A 17,828-nucleotide genomic window follows, 5' to 3' on the forward strand; every position below is an offset into this window, starting at 1 on the left:
TCCTAGACCGGACCATGATATCTAGTGCAATAAGCTGTTAATACACTGGACTGTTAGCAAAAAATCAGGACAAGGTGCATTTGGGACAGTAAAATGGAGATATAAAATATCTGTCCCTATTCTTGCCCTTACCAACACTGCTCATCCCAGAGACACACCTTGAAGGTAGGTGTACTCTGTCCACGTACCTGGGCTAACCTGTCCTTATATAGCCCTATCACTTTCTGACACAACGTACAATAACCCAACGCGTTTCCCCTTATAGATTCAAAGGTTCATCAGGGGACCTCTAGTATCAGTATGGTAATAGGATGCCATATACAAAAATAGTCAATAGATAAACAATAAATCACTGGAGCGGCCCAGACAAAAATGCATCTGTATAAAATACTTATACAGTGTGTGAATACCAACGTATACTTGATATAAATCGGATGCCGGTTGGATAGTTTAACATCACTGCATTACACCAAAGAAACTTAGCTGATTTAAATAGATGTGAAGATCAATCCCGTCCTCTCACAGATGCAGGATGCGTAACTGGGGGGCTCCAGGGGGCCAAAAAACAACTCCCAATAATAACTTACCAGGGTCATGCTTCATCTGAAGGTAAATCTTAATAAAACAAAATTAACCCCATTTTATGTATTCAAAAAACACAATCATTTTCTTTGTAGATGAAAATCTACCAGCATGACTCACACCTGCCAACAATCCGAATTTACTTTCTATATTTGCAGTTGCCGTGGGTGGATTTTAAATTTAAAATGCTTCAATTTAGTTAAATGTATGGGAGGAGTAGCGTTGTTTAGGGACATGACCTACTTTGTCAGAAAATTTTGAGTCCAAAATGTTTTTCTTTTTGTTAAGCTATAGCTATATTCCTTTGTTAGCATGAATTAACCAAACTAAAGTAACCATTTCTAAAGCAAATCAGAAAGGTTTCGATTATCAAAGTAGTGTTAACAGCCTGAGAGTAAATCTGAGCCATATGTCTGTCACTTGTTTGTAATTAGGGATGAGCGAACCCGAACTGTATAGTTCGGGTTCGTACCGAATTTTGGGGTGTCCGTGACAGGGACCCGAACATTTTCGTAAAAGTCTGTGTTCGGGTTCGGTGTTCGGCGCTTTCTTGGCGCTTTTTGAAAGGCTGCAAAGCAGCCAATCAACAAGCGTCATACTACTTGCCCCAAGAGGCCATCACAGCCTTGCCTACTATTGGCATGGCTGTGATTGGCCAGTGCAGCATGTGACCCAGCCTCTATATAAGCTTGGGTCACGTTGCGCTGCACGTCACTCTGCTGATTCAAGCATAGGGAGAGGTTGCAGCTGCGACGTTAGGGCGAGATTAGGCAGTGATTAACTCCTCCAAAAGACTTCATTCTGTGATCGATCTGCAGCTGTGGATCATTGAAGTGCCAGTATTGACTTGCTCACTTTTTTGAGGTTGCCCAGAGCGTTTTTAGATCACTTTTTTTCTGGGGTGATCGGCGGCCATTTTGTGACTTGTGGTGCGCCAGCACAAGCTATCACCAAGTGTATTTAACCATCAATAGTGTGGTTATTTTGTGCTATATCCTACATCAGCTGCAGGCTGAGCCTGTGTCACCGAAGTGCATTTAACCATCAACAGTGTGGTTATTTTTTGGCCATATACTACATCAGGGGCAAGTTGAGCCTGTCACCCAGCGCCTAAAAAATAGACCTGACATTTCTATTCAAGCAAATCTGTACTGTTTTAGCTGGTCAAGTTATTTGTAGTGACCGTAAAAGCACACTTTTTTTTCTGGGTTGAAAAACTATTCCCAAATTTGCCATTCTCAAAATAACTAGTTTCTGGTATTTGAGGCCTACTTGAAATCTATCCCAAAAAGGATATCTTACATTGAAGGTACTGATAGTGTCATTCAGAAAAACCTAAGACACACGCTACCGTGCAGATAGAAGTCTGATTCTGAGATTAAACCTTAACCTGTCACACAGTGCAAAAAAAAACAGGTCTCACATTTCTATTCAAGCAAATCTGTACTGTTTTAGCTGCTCAAGTTATTTGTAGTGACCGTAAAAGCACACTTTTTTTTCTGGGTTGAAAAACTATTCCCAAATTTGCCATTCTCAAAATAACTAGTTTCTGGTATTTGAGGCCTACTTGAAATCTATCCCAAAAAGGATATCTTACATTGAAGGTACTGATAGTGTCATTCAGAAAAACCTAAGACACACGCTACCGTGCAGATAGAAGTCTGATTCTGAGATTAAACCTTAACCTGTCACACAGTGCAAAAAAAAACAGGTCTCACATTTTTATTCAAGCAAATCTGTACTGTTTTAGCTGGTCAAGTTATTTGTAGCGACCGTAAAAGCACACTTTTTTTTCTGGGTTGAAAAACTATTCCCAAATTTGCCATTCTCAAAATTGTGGTGAACGGGAACAATGAGGAAAACATCTAATAAGGGACGCGGACAAGGACATGGTCGTGGTGGTGTTAGTGGACCCTCTGGTGCTGGGAGAGGACGTGGCCGTTCTGCCACAGCCACACGTCCTAGTGTACCAACTACCTCAGGTCCCAGTAGCCGCCAGAATTTACAGGGATATTTGGTGGGGCCCAATGCCGTTCTAAGGATGGTAAGGCCTGAGCAGGTACAGGCATTAGTCAATTGGGTGGCCGACAGTGCATCCAGCACGTTCACATTATCTCCCACCCAGTCTTCTGCAGAATGCGCACAGATGGCGCATGAAAACCAAGCCCATCAGTCTGTCACATCACCCCCATGCATATCAGGGAAACTGCCTGAGCCTCAAGTTATGCAGCAGTCTCTTATGCTGTTTGAAGACTCTGCTGCCAGGGTTTCCCAAGGTCATCCACCTAGCTCTTCACCAGGGGTGGAAGAGATAGAATGCACTAACGCACAACCACTTATGTTTCCTGATGATGAGGACATGGGAATACCACCTCAGCACGTCTCTGATGATGACGAAACACAGGTGCCAACTGCTGCGTCTTTCTGCAGTGTGCAGACTGAACAGGAGGTCAGGGGTCAAGACTGGGTGGAAGACGATGCAGGGGACGATGAGGTCCTAGACCCCACATGGAATGAAGGTCGTGCCACTGACTTTCACAGTTCGGAGGAAGAGGCAGTGGTGAGACCGAGCCAACAGCGTAGCAAAAGAGGGAGCAGTGGGCAAAATCAGAACACCCGCCGCCAAGAGACTCCGCCTGCTACTGACCGCCGCCATCTGGGACCGAGCACCCCAAAGGCAGCTTCAAGGAGTTCCTTGGCATGGCACTTCTTCAAACAATGTGCTGACGACAAGACCCGAGTGGTTTGCACGCTGTGCCATCAGAGCCTGAAGCGAGGCATTAACGTTCTGAACCTTAGCACAACCTGCATGACCAGGCACCTGCATGCAAAGCATGAACTGCAGTGGAGTAAACACCTTAAAAACAAGGAAGTCACTCAGGCTCCCCCTGCTGCCTCTTCTGCTGCTGCCGCCTCGGCCTCTTCTGCTGCTGCCGCCGCCTCGGCCTCTTCTGCTGCTGCCGCCGCCTCGGCCTCTTCTGCTGCTGCCGCCGCCTCGGCCTCTTCTGCTGCTGCTGCCGCCGCCTCGGCCTCTTCCTCTGCCTCTGGAGGAACGTTGGCACCTGCCGCCCAGCAAACATGGGATGTACCACCAACACCACCACCTGCGTCACCAAGCATCTCAACCATGTCACACGGCAGCGTTCAGCTCTCCATCTCACAAACATTTGAGAGAAAGCGTAAATTCCCACCTAGCCACCCTCGATCCCTGGCCCTCAATGCCAGCATTTCTAAACTACTGGCCTATGAAATGCTGTCATTTAGGCTGGTGGACACACACAGCTTCAAACAGCTCATGTCACTTGCTGTCCCACAGTATGTTGTTCCCAGCCGCCACTACTTCTCCAAGAGAGCCGTGCCTTCCCTGCACAAACAAGTGTCCGATAAAATCAAGTGTGCACTGCGCAACGCCATCTGTGGCAAGATCCACCTACCACAGATACGTGGACCAGTAAGCACGGCCAAGGACGCTATATCTCCCTAACTGCACACTGGGTAAATGTAGTGGCGGCTGGGCCCCAGGCGGAGAGCTGTTTGGCGCACGCCCTTCCGCCGCCAAGGATCGCAGGGCAACATTCATTGCCTCCTGTCTCCTCTTCCTCCTACTCTGCTTCCTCCTCCTCTTCTTCCACCTGCTCATCCAGTCAGCCACACACCTTCACCACCAACTTCAGCAAAGCACGGGGTAAACGTCAGCAGGCCATTCTGAAACTCATATGTTTGGGGGACAGGCCCCACACCGCACAGGAGTTGTGGCGGGGTATAGAACAACAGACCGACGAGTGGTTGCTGCCGGTGAGCCTCAAGCCCGGCCTGGTGGTGTGCGATAATGGGTGAAATCTTGTTGCAGCTCTGGGACTAGCCGGTTTGACGCACATCCCTTGCCTGGCGCATGTGCTGAATTTGGTGGTGCAGAAGTTCATTCGCAACTACCCCGACATGTCAGAGCTGCTGCATAAAGTGCGGGCCGTCTGTTCGCGCTTCCGGCGTTCACACCCTGCCGCTGCTCGCCTGTCTGCGCTACAGCATAACTTCCGCCTTCCCGCTCACCGCCTCATATGCGACGTACCCACCAGGTGGAACTCCACCTTGCATATGCTGGACAGACTGTGCGAGCAGCAGCAGGCCATAGTGGAGTTTCAGCTGCAGCACGCACGGGTCAGTCGCACTGTGGATCAGACTTCACCACCAATGACTGGGCCTCCATGCGAGACCTGTGTGCCCTGTTGCGCTGTTTCGAGTACTCCACCAACATGGCCAGTGGCGATGACGCCGTTATCAGCGTTACAATACCACTTCTATGTCTCCTTGAGAAAACACTTAGGGCGATGATGGAAGAGGAGGTGGCCCAGGAGGAAGAGGAGGAAGAGGGGTCATTTTTAGCACTTTTTGGCCAGTCTCTTCGAAGTGACTCAGAGGGAGGTTTTTTGCAACACCAGAGGCCAGGTACAAATGTGGCCAGACAGGGCCCACTACTGGAGGACGAGGATGAGGAGGAGGTGGAGGAGGATGAGGATGAAGCATGTTCACAGCGGGGTGGCACCCAAAGCAGCTCGGGCCCATCACTGGTGCGTGGCTGGGGGGAAACACAGGACAATGACGATACGCCTCCCACAGAGGACAGCTTGTCCTTAACTCTGGGCAGCCTGGCACACATGAGTGACTACATGCTGCAGTGCCTGCGCAACGACAGCAGAGTTGCCCACATTTTAACGTGTGCGGACTACTGGGTTGCCACCCTGCTGGATCCCCGGTACAAAGACAATGTGCCCACCTTACTTCCTACACTGGAGCGTGATAGGAAGATGCGCGAGTACAAGCGCACGTTGGTAGACGCGCTACTGAGAGCATTCCCAAATGTCACAGGGGAACCAGTGGAAGCCCAAGGCGAAGGCAGAGGAGGAGCAAGAGGTCGCCAACGCAGCTGTGTCACGCCCAGCTCCTCTGAGGGCAGGGTTAGCATGGCAGAGATGTGGAAAAGTTTTGTCAACACGCCACAGCTAAGTGCACCACCACCTGATACGGAACGTGTTAGCAGGAGGCAACATTTCACTAACATGGTGGAACAGTACCTGTGCACACCCCTCCACGTACTGACTGATGGTTCGGCCCCATTCAACTTCTGGGTCTCCAAATTGTCCACGTGGCCAGAGCTAGCCTTTTATGCCTTGGAGGTGCTGGCCTGCCCGGCGGCCAGCGTTTTGTCTGAACGTGTATTCAGCACGGCAGGGGGCGTCATTACAGACAAACGCAGCCGCCTGTCTACAGCCAATGTGGACAAGCTGACGTTCATAAAAATGAACCAGGCATGGATCCCACAGAACCTGTCCATCCCTTGTGCAGATTAGATATTAACTACCTCCCCTTAACAATATATTATACTACTCCAGGGCACTTCCTCATTCAATACTATTTTTAATTTCATTTTACCATTATATTGCGGGGCAACCCAAAGTTGAATGAACCTCTCCTCTGTCTGGGTGCCGGGGCCTAAATGTGTGACAGTGGCCTGTTCCAGTGGTGGGTGACGTGAAGCCTGATTCTCTGCTATGACATGAAGACTGATTCTGCGCTGACATAAGGCCAGATTCTCTGTTACGGGACCTCTCTCCTCTGCCTGGGTGCCTGGGCCTAAATGTGTGACAGTGGCCTGTTCCAGTGGTGGCTGACGTGAAGCCTGATTCTCTGCTATGACATGAAGACAGATTCTGTGCTGACATAAGGCCAGATTCTCTGTTACGGGACCTCTTTCCTCTGCCTGGGTGCCTGGGCCTAAATGTGTGACAGTGGCCTGTTCCAGTGGTGGGTGACGTGAAGCCTGATTCTCTGCTATGACATGAAGACTGATTCTGCGCTGACATAAGGCCAGATTCTCTGTTAAGGGACCTCTCTCCTCTGCCTGGGTGCCTGGGCCTAAATGTGTGACAGTGGCCTGTTCCAGTGGTGGGTGACGTGATGCCTGATTCTCTGCTATGACATGAAGACTTATTCTGTGCTGACATGAAGCCAGATTCTCTGTTACGCGACCTCTCTCCTCTGCCTGGGTGCCTGGGCCTAAATATGTGACAGTGGCCTGTTCCAGTGGTGGCTGACGTGATGCCTGATTCTCTGCTATGACATGAAGACAGATTCTGTGCTGACATAAGGCCAGATTCTCTGTTACGGGACCTCTCTCCTCTGCCTGGGTGCCTGGGCCTAAATGTGTGACAGTGGCCTGTTCCAGTGGTGGGTGACGTGAAGCCTGATTCTCTGCTATGACATGAAGACTGATTCTGTGCTGACATGAAGCCAGATTCTCTGCTATGGCATGAAGAGACTGATTCTGTGCTGACATGAAGCCAGATTCTTTGCTATGGCATGAAGAGACTGATTCTGTGCTGACGTGAAGCCAGATTCTCTGCTATGGGACCTCTGTCCAATTGATATTGGGTCATTTTTATTTTTTTTATTTTTATTTCAATTCATTTCCTTATCCACATTTGTTTGCAGGGGATTTACCTACATGGTGCTGCCTTTTGCAGCCCTCTAGCTCTTTCCTGGGCTGTTTTACAGCCTTTTTAGTGCCCAAAAGTTCGGGTCCCCATTGACTTCAATGGGGTTCGGGACGAAGTTCGGGTCGGGTTCGGATCCCGAACATTTCCGGGAAGTTCGGCCGAACTTCTCGAACCCGAACATCCAGGTGTTCGCTCAACTCTATTTGTAATTTGTAATTGTAATCTAGTGTTGTCTGGTCTTACAGGATTTTTCCATAAAATATATCAGTTACCGAAGTGTAGGTTTGGCAGGTGGGATCCTAACATTCTCAATACTATCCCCCATTAGGTCATATACCTGCAGCTTCCATTCCCAACCCTATTTCTAATAGCTGTGTCTCTCCATGTAAATCAACTAGCACTGGTGATCTTGATATTGTTTAAAAGCATGTCAACATTCAAACAAGACCAGGCTCACATCTGTAGATGCTATCTAGCCCCAGATATGAAGGGTGGAAAATACTGTGATCTCAGCCAGTCTAGAGGAAGGGGGCAGGGGGGAGTATTGACAGGCCGCAGAAGGGAGAAAAAAATATTCTGTCTCCCTGTTTTACCTGCGCATGGCCCCAGAGGGATAGTAACATGGACTTTATGCATGTTATCAATCTACCTTCACTCATCAGTCAAAATCCCCAATAAAAAAGTGACTTTTTTGGGTACATTTTTCCAGTTTTGATGTGACTGTTTGGGGGTTAAACGGGTTTTCCGGTTTCATAATGATTTTTTTTTCTGCCCAGAGTACCTCAAACCCTGCATATCTTTGCTCCATATACCTGTTTTACTTGTCGACACTTACCTTCCCCTATTCTCAGCCTCACTGCATCCTGGCAGGATGTTTATAATCAGAACTTCCTGTTTTTGCCAGTTTCCTGTTGGGTTTTCTAACCAAACTCGGCATGCTTTGCCTTCTAATGTTTCTCAAGGCTTGCTCAACCTGTGGCAATGTTAAATTTATCGCATCTTTAAACAGTTCTTAAGATGTTTCTTCAGTTTCTTCTTTCTACGGGATTGAGATTAAGCAAATATCTTGAAACATTTTACATTAATATTTCATATATTTGTCTAAATCCTAAACAGCCAGCCATGTCCACTTTTCACTTCATTTTTGCTAACTGGTGTGCATGGTACCAATGGCTCTAATTTCTCGCGCAAACGGCAAAAAAGTGGGTCTCCAGGAGAAAGGATATATAATTTTGAATTAAAATGCACTAGAAAATCAGCACAAATAGAATAAAACATGTGGGCTAATGAAAATATATAGGATTGGAAAGAAATATAGGAAGGAAGACCAGGAAAACCGGAGACAAGACATTATATGACAAACGTCACTTGAGAGAGAATTTTTTTTCTCCTTTATACAATTTAATAAAAGTTTGTCTTTCTTTTGAGTGGAGAAGTAAAATAAAATGAAAACAACTATCCCACTCATTCTCGACACCCGTTACATATGCCTGACCCCCACATCAAGACCCTCATCTAGAAGGCTCTGCTCAAATCTTTGTGGCTGATTGAAATAGCCGAACCAGCACTTATCTATTTTCAGCGCTCTCATAGGAATGAATGGAGGGTGGCTGCACATGCGCGGTGCGCCCTCCGGCTTTATTCTAAGCATACGTGTGGGTACCAGAGATGGGACCTGCACCTGTCAGATGCCCCGAATGTCTGAGATGGGAATAACACTTTTAGGTACTGTAGATATAATTTTCTAATATATTTATTTTAACTTTATTGCCTCTATCTTCCATTCTGGGCTGTGGTCACATGACCATGTCCATGCAGCTCGTTCTTATTTCCTGTGATGTTATGTCCATGGGAGGGGCAGTGATAGGGGAGTGTCTGTAACTAGCTGTGTGGGAGGGGCTATAAACTAGCTGGGTGTTGTTATGGGCGGTGCTGGAGGTGTGGCAGAGGAAGGAGAAGAGCATCATGGGTTTAGCTTGATACAGCAAGAGCAAGTGCTACATACAGGATGGAAACCAGCCAGAGTGATCTGCTTACATGGTGAAATCAGGTCAATACAAACTAAATAAAATGCATTGGGGAAAATGTACATGAGATAAGCAACTACATGAGTGTATCTGTTAAAAAACCATAGTAATTCTAGAAAGTCCCTTTAATTGCAGATGCACATTCAATATCATTCAGGCATGGCCAGAATCTGTGATGCAACCGATCTGGCATTTTCCATTAAAAATAAAAACCACAGCGGTGACAAGAACAGAGCCTTAGCCAGAGAAGAGAATGGCTACTAGAAATGTCTAGAAAGATCTTAATGGGAAGTGCAATTCCTCAATCCTCCTGTGGGGGCGCTGCAGATGAACTGAACAATTGTGTGTTTCCCCACAGATTGCAGCTGATTGCTGGAGGTCCCAGCAGCAGCTCACAATTAATGTGTTTTTGGGTGACTTTTCTAACAAAAATTGTCCACACTAACGTTGCATTTACGTACTGCATATGGTAGTTATATAGCAGTGTATTGCAGTTATGGAAACACTACGTTTGGATAGCAGAATAGTTTATAAATTATAGATGCAGGCATGTTATTACAAAATCTGCCACTAGACGTCCTGGAATAATATGAATCCTTGTATGTATCAGCGATTGTAACATCTATTTCCAAGGTCATAAAATACAATTACCTTTAGTAGAATTACAGTGCATTAATTCAAGAGGCAGAAGAAATACAACTATGAAGGTCTGTGGACCCGGGTAATAAATATTAAATGCAGGCAATTTACTGAGTTAAATAAAATCAATGAATTTATCATTACGCACATAACTGCACTATTGCGCTAAGTTGATGTCATATTCATTACGCTGTCGCAAGGTACAGTTACGTTGCATTATTTATCAACCTATCAATTATTCATATGTGCAGTGCTCATAAACTGGGACATTAGCGTTCTACTTAATTATCCAAAACGTGTTAGTCAGCAACACGCGCCTCACCGAAATCATTGTCCTGTTATTTTAACCAAAGAACGCCAGTAAGCTCCCATATTACTACAGCCTAAGGAAATGGTTCTCGTCAGTATTTTTTGATTTATAAAAATTTCATTGATTGATTTTACAAAATATAGATAGATATTAGATAGATAGATAATGTGATAGATAGATATTAGATAGATAGATAGATAATGTGATAGATGCAGGGGCCTAGCTATAGAAGAAGCAGGGGAAGTGGCTGCTTTGGGGCCCGAACTCAGAATGGGCCCACCCAGGAGGAGGACTGAAAGATTTTATTGTTAGGGCCCCCTCAACAGTATTAAGTATTATACAATAACATTATATACAGAGACACTGTAGGAAATGGACGGAGCGGCTGCCGGGCCTCGTCTGAGAGAGCGATCTTGACTAGCCTCAGGAGTGAAGGTTGCACGGTAGGAGGGTTTTGTGAAGAAGTGTCTGGGGGGCCCATTTAAAAATTTGCTGAGGGGCCCAGTCATTTCTAGTTAAGCCACTAGATAGATAGATAGATAGATAGATAGATAGATAGATAGATAGATAGATAGATAGATAAGATATGAGGGTCCACCTGATTTTAGAGTGCTACTTCATTTGCTACCTGTATATCTATGGATCTATAACCCACAGTCTAGGAGGGATTGCACCCATACCCATCTGGACTGACAGGTGCTACTGTTTTCATAGAAGATAGATAGATATGAAATAGATATAAGATCCATAGATAATAGATAAATTCTGTAGATAAACAGATGCAACAATGTGTGAGGTGTAACCGTTGTCACTGAGCTGTCCACATCTAACACAATCTGGCTGAACGTGAAGAGCTGTGTTTGTCTTCGGCACAATGCGGTACAATTACAGCGCAATCGGTTATTGTCAGGGGACTGCAGCACACAACACAAGCTTCTCTGACAGTAAATTACATAACATTCCTGCTAAGCTTTCTGCCCAAACAGTTTGGAATCTTCTTTGACCCTTTAGACTATGTTTATGAAGCCATTCTGGTGATAGAGACATTCATTTAAGGGATAGTGATCTTCTCCGGTTCCTGCTCAAATGACACACACTGTGTGCCAAGCAGTACGAAATACAGATCTCTAGATAGAAGGCAGAGGCATGTTCCGTATATCTGATCACTAGATTCATCCACTTACACCTTCAGGGGAATTTTGAAAAGACAGTGCGAAGAATAGATGCTGGAAATGTGATGGGGCTGCAGTTCTGAACATACATATAGTTACAGGAAACTTTGAATTTACTTTTAATAGGGTTATGCCATGATTAATTTAAAAATAAAATATAGCATATGACGATCTCTTACTAACAAAGCTAGAACCAGCCCTGTACCTCACATGGATCCAGAGATCTCCTCATTCATGGATCCATTTGATCTGGCAGCACTGTGGCTCAGTGGTTAGCGTTGGCTCAGTGGTTAGCACCGTGCCTTGCAGCGCTAGGGTACTAGGTTTCATGTCCGACCAAGGACAACGGCACTCGGATTTTAGATATTTATTTTAATCCATCCAAATGAAGTTATAGCCACTGGCCAACGCTTCGGTCTATACAAAGACCTTGTTCACAGCCTGATTTGGGTACAGAAAATCATAATAAGATGGAATAGAGGTGTAAGAGAAATACAAATAGGAATAAAACAAAATACAGTTATACGTGTCGACTGGAACATTACATGATAATTTTGCTGAGGTTTATGAATATCATAAGAAAAGGTATGGTATCAGCGCAGGAGTAAAAGACATGGGGTAAAGTTGAGTATCAGTAATAAGTACCTGTTTTAGTCGGGTGTGGGTTGGGGCTGTTCTTAGTAGATTCGATCTTCACAACACTCGACAATGCAAGGTGGATAGCAAGTTTTCCTGCTCAACTTCAAAAAACGCGCGCGTCGCTCCGGCCGGCAGCTGGCGCGCGCACGATGGAGCGTGATGGTGAGGGAATCCGAAAGCGTAGCGTGTCGCGTCATTAACTTTTATGAATATCATACTTACCACTGAGCACCGCCTTCTTTAAAGAGGAGTGCCGTTCAACTCTCTACTTAAATCGACCAAGGACAACATCTGCAAAGAGTTTGTATGTTCTCCCCGTGTTTTCCTGGGTTTCCCTCCAAACTCCAAAGACATACCAGTAGGGAACTTAAATGTGCAAGGGTTATCGTCTGTGAAGGCTGCAAAATATGTCAGTGTTACATAAGTGAGTAAAATAAAATCTGCTAGATTCTCTTCAGGCTGGCAGCTCAAGGGGCATGTCCTTTATGCTGCAGCTCTCTCCCTATCACAGCTCAGGGAGAGTGTCTTTTCTGCTGCAGATCTCCCTATCACAGCTCAGGCAGTGTGTCCTTACTGCTGCAGCTCTCTCCCTATCACAGCTAAGGGGGAGTGTCTTTTCTGCTGCAGCTCTCTCCCGATCAAAGCACAGGGGTGGGGGGTCTCTTTTCTGCTGCAGCTTTCTCTATCACCGCTCAGACTACATGTCCTTGCTGCTGCAGCTCTTTTCCTATCACAGCTCAGGGGTAGTGTCTTTTCTTCTGTACCTCTCCCCATCACAGCTCAGACAGTGTGTCCTTACTGCTGCAGCTCTCTCCCTATAACAGCCTAGGGGGTGTCTTTTCTGCCGCAGCTCTCTCCCAATCAAAGCTCAAGGGGAGTGCTTTTTCTGCTGCAGCTTTCCCTATCACCACTCAGACAGCATGTCCTTGCTGCTGCAGCTCTCTCCTTATCACAGCTCAGGGGGGTGTCTTTTTTGCTGCAGCTCTGTCTATCACAGCTCAGGCGGCATGTCCTTTTTGCTGTATCTCTCTTCCTATCATAGCTTAGGAGGCATGTCCTTTCTCCTGCCGTATGTTCCCTATCACACTTCAGGGGTGTCCTTTCTGCTCAGGCAGTGTGTCCTTTCTGCTTCAGCTCTCTCTGTAACTGTCAAAGCTTCTAACAGTAGATACGGCTGATGGCAGTTAAAGGATGGAACTGAGCATGTGCGACCAAAAGAGCAGGTAGCACTATCCAGATAGAATAATTTTTAATCACGTGCAGTTACAAAAATATTCATATCCATGTTCTGGTTTAAAAAATGTAGAGTATTTTTCGTTGTACAACTCCTTAAACATACGGTAACAAAAGCTATTGATAAAGTCACGTTTATAAGGGTGTTCCAGGATTTTAATATTGATGGCATATCTTCAGGATATTAGATCGGTGGGGGTCCGACACCCCGCACCTCTGGCCATCAGCTCCGTCCATCGTGTAGTGGGAAGAGCTAGTTACTGCAGTGTCGCCCCCACTGAAGTGCCTTCCCAATGACTTTGTGTCTTTTTCTTAATGGTTAAGAGTTTTTTTTTTTTTTAAAGCAGAGTCATTTGTTGAACTCATTAGGGAGATAATGAACCGCAAAGTAGAACTATAATAATGTAATGATAGCATGTGCTTCTGGTAATTGTGCAGATAATATTGCAGGCTATAACCCTTCATTTACACTCGCTGCATTACATAATTTACATTTGGGTAGAAATATCCTCCTGCACTGCAAATTTCACATAGCCATATCAAGATGGGTGATGTATCACTGAATAACTAACGGGATCCAAAACTTTGCATCAACCTCCTTACCTTTACTCCTGGAATGAGGTATATTATCCTTAGATGAGTGGCTGGAGAACATCAGCTTTGAAAAAGAGCTCGAAATGCCCGATAAAACCCAACACCCAAAAACTTTTTGGGTGTTTTTTTCAAAGTCAGGATAGAGGATGGAGGATGTGGAGGATGGCCACAGTTGTTCTCTGTTCACCTCAGGATCCCGTTCTGAAGATTACTGATATTGATGGCATATACTAGTGACCCAGATGGGAATGCCCCTTTATGTGAAATATGTGTTTTGTGGAACCCCTACTGATCATCAGAATGAAGGGGCGGTGGTGATCACTTGCTTCCTTAGCACTTTCATTGCAGTCCCCAACATAAGGACATGTGGCTGTGCCTAGTACTGTAGCTGAGCCTATTACCCAAGTGAATGTGGCCGAGGTGCGTTACCAGATACAGCCACATGGGCTAGGGTATCACTCTTTTTACAATGCTTAACATGGGTATCCTGGCAGTCAGATCCTCACTTATCAATAATTGATAACCTATCCTAAAGAACGTAAAATCATATAAATCACTTTGGGTTGTCCAGGGTTTTAAAAAAAGGTATGGCAGGTTGTAAAAAAATTAAAGAAACAATACTCACCGATCCCTACTTCTGTTACAGCGTGTACCAGATCCTCCATCAGTCCCTCCTTCCTGGTCCCTCTTGATGTTCAGGAAATGACTTCTCAGCCAATCACCAGCCTCAGTGGTGACCCGCAGCAAGTAATTGGCTGAGTGATCTTCTTACTCATGCATAAGTGCTAGTGGCTATCCCATTAGTGATGGCTAAAGGATTTTTATTACAGGCTCTTTAAAGTGATCCTCTGGTTCAAGAAAAAAAAAATTCTCTTATGGCGGCACCGTCTCTCAGACTACCTAATGCACACTTTGTGCCGGTAATCCAAGACACCTCCTGCTTGTCCAGCTCTGGTCTTGGATTTGCAAGAACTGTTCATGTGAGCAATGCCTGCCAATCCAAAGGCAGCAGAAAGCATCTTGGGCCACTAAATGTTCAGTATGCATCAGTATGCATCAGTATGCATCAGATAGGCTGATAAGCAGTACGGCCATCTTGAATGGTCTTAAAGGCAATGTACACCTTTGGAGGCAATTTCTTGTTTATAATTGCATTTTACTCATTTTTGGCTAAAAATCTTATTTTCAATTGGCCTTTATAAAAAATATTGAGCCATTCAGTCACAAAGGGTTAACTGTTTTTCTAACTGTGTGACTGGTATTTTCACTTTTTGCCCGTCATCTAATAAACCTTATCTCTAAACTACCGATAGGTCATAAATACTTATTTAAGCCACATTATTATCAGTAAGATAAGAATTGAGCTATAATGAGTGTTTAGGAGGTCAGAGAGCAGAGGTAAGGAGTCCGTCTGCTCCCCAGATGACGGAAAAGACAGAAAATCCACAGGCGGCTAGTAGAGCATCTCAGCTCTGAACAGAGAGAAGGACACCATATTTTTTAATAAAGACCAACTGAAAATATGATTTTAGCTCAAAATAAGTACAATGCAATGAAAAAATTGCCCCCAAAGGTGTACATAGCCTTTAAGGGGAGTTCAGGGATTGATGGATCTGCATCTATAAAGATGAAAAGGAAGGCACCCGGTAAGTGTTCTGTTCATTCCCCGGTTGACATGATTTTTTTTCTTAAACCGGAGGGTCGCTTTAAGGATTTAAATATTTATTCTTGTTTTGTCTTGAGATTCGGGCCATGCATCTCAGGCCTTGCAGATTGAGATAGAGAGAACTATAATAAAAATAGGACGGTATTTCCATCCAAATACTTATTACCACATTTTCAGTCTCCTGCCTCGGAGCAATGCATTTCTACATAAAGAAAAGAAATTGCTGTGTATAAGGTTTCCTGGCCAAGCATGTCTTATTTCTCCTGGAGAAACCAACTTTATTTTTTTAATGTATTTTCTATTTTTTTATTGTTTCATCAGATTGTATTCCGTAAAATCAGTGATGTAAAGAAAGAAGAGGAAGAGCGACAGCGGCAGAAGAATGAGGTGACTCTCACCATCCCTGTAGACCACCCCGTCCGGAAGCTGTTTCAGAAATTCAAACAGCAGAAAGAGTTACGAAACCAAGGCTCGGCACACAGCGACCTGGAAAGAAACCAAATCCAAGTGGAGAATCGTCCCGTGCACAATGGAGCTGTTATTACTGGCACCAGCGTGGTAACGGTGTCCCAGATAACCCCCATTCAGACATCTCTTTCTTATGTCAGAACCAGCGAGTCACTGAAACAGAACAACAGGGATGTCATAGAACTCAAGCCAAATGGCAACAGCGACCCAAATTGTCTTAAAGTGACCAGCCCCATCCGCATGAAGAACGCTAATGCCAAGGGTTGGCTGCGACTAAAGAACAACATGCAGGCTCAAGAGGAGAAGAAAGAGGATTGGAATAACGTCACAAAAGCAGAATCCATGGGCTTGCTCTCGGATGATCCTAAATGTGCCGACCCGGAAGGTGGGGTGTCTAAAAATCCCTTGAGGAAAACAGACTCTTGTGACAGTGGTATCACAAAAAGTGACCTTCGTTTAGACAAAGCAGGAGAAACCCGTAGTCCACTTGAACATAGTCCGATCCAAGCTGATGCAAAGCACCCTTTTTACCCTATCCCCGAACAGGCCTTACAGACCACGCTGCAAGAGGTTAAACACGAGCTCAAGGATGACATTCAATCCCTAAGTTGTCGCATGACCACCCTTGAACAGCAGGTGGCGGAAATCCTAAAACTGTTATCGGAACAGAAAACACCCCCTACTCCCCCGAAAACACCCTCCAGCCCCCTCCAAATACCGTGTCAGGATATTTTTAGTGTTTCAAGACCGGTGACCCCGGATTCTGAAAAGGATGAGATTCAAGTATAACATACAATGTACATGTGTGTGTGAATGGGGTGTATGGGTGCATATATACGGTAGGAGTATATATGGCTATATTCAGTCATGCTTATATAATCGCAATATGCACTGTTCCCTCGAAGCAAAGTGATCTGGAAATGATGGTGTCCCTTTAAGAACTCCTCCAGGGAGGAGCTTCCAATTTAATGCCTTCATTTCTAGAATGCATAGCTTCTAGGCAACATTGCTTGTGTGTCACTTGAATATCCTATAATTTTATGAATTTTTGACGTGTACATATTGCATGTCCAGCTGGATTCTGGCCTGCCAAAGAAATCAATCCTTCGTATAGATAATTGCTTGTAAAATATGCAGTTGACTGCATGCCTTCTCTTCTCTACATTTATAATCTTCATTACACAAATTATTTGTATTATAAAGGAAATGCTATATACGGTATATATAGAAATATCAGGGTCCAACCTGCCAATATTGCTAGAAGCTGTAGACCTCAGGCTTGTAATATGGGGCATCGTTCTTCAAAGCTTCCGAGTGATAACACAACTAAACCAACAGTCCACAGCGTAATAAAAAGACACCATGTATACCCTAGGGGTATATATGGGTTAATTCAGGTTTAATAGGTGTAATAAATACTGTAGGTGTAGTATATATATTTTTTGGGGCAATTTCCTCTTGATGGAAATTCAATAAAGTATGTCATAGATACTGGACTTCACCAATGAGAAGTGTTGCTGTAGTATAAAACTATGCATATAGAGAAAATTCTCGCTTCTCCACCAACAGTCTAAAAGAGGTACCACATCATAATATAAAAAAATATATATTAAATAGGTATTTTTTTGCTACTAACTCATCAAATGATCCTTTATTTATAAACAATTAACACAACAAATCATCTTAAGTGCTATCTTCATATATTATGTAGGTACCACGGTGGTCAATATCAAAATTATATTTATACATAGATTTAGTAAAGAATACAAGCATATTAATAACGAAGTAATAATTAAAGACTATGCATTTTTTGCTAATGGGGTGATATCATTTCGGTTGCTATTTTTATGCTACAAACGGAGAAAAAAATTATATTTTATTAGACCTTGCTAAGTGTTAGCTGTCATTTTGGAATGGGTCCAAATGCGAATGAAACGGGAGAAGATTTTGCAGAGCGTGGACAATTTTTCCTGTGTTGGTCGTAAAAATTATTACTCATTTCTC

The 17,828-nt window shown here is 44.5% G+C and overlaps 1 protein-coding gene across 1 annotated transcript in view; it reads left to right on the forward strand.

Moving 5' to 3' along the window:
• KCNH5 (potassium voltage-gated channel subfamily H member 5) overlaps window positions 1-16,613 on the forward strand; it is a 355,340-nt gene extending 338,727 nt beyond the window's left edge. The window contains exon 11 of the mRNA XM_040411687.1: window positions 15,678-16,613. Within this exon, the coding sequence (XP_040267621.1) occupies window positions 15,678-16,613 (936 nt within the window). The remainder of the gene's footprint in view (window positions 1-15,677) is intronic.
• Window positions 16,614-17,828: the final 1,215 nt, after the last annotated feature.

Source organism: Bufo bufo, chromosome 11 (assembly GCF_905171765.1).
Source record: "Bufo bufo chromosome 11, aBufBuf1.1, whole genome shotgun sequence".
Taxonomy (NCBI): Eukaryota; Metazoa; Chordata; class Amphibia; order Anura; family Bufonidae; genus Bufo; species Bufo bufo.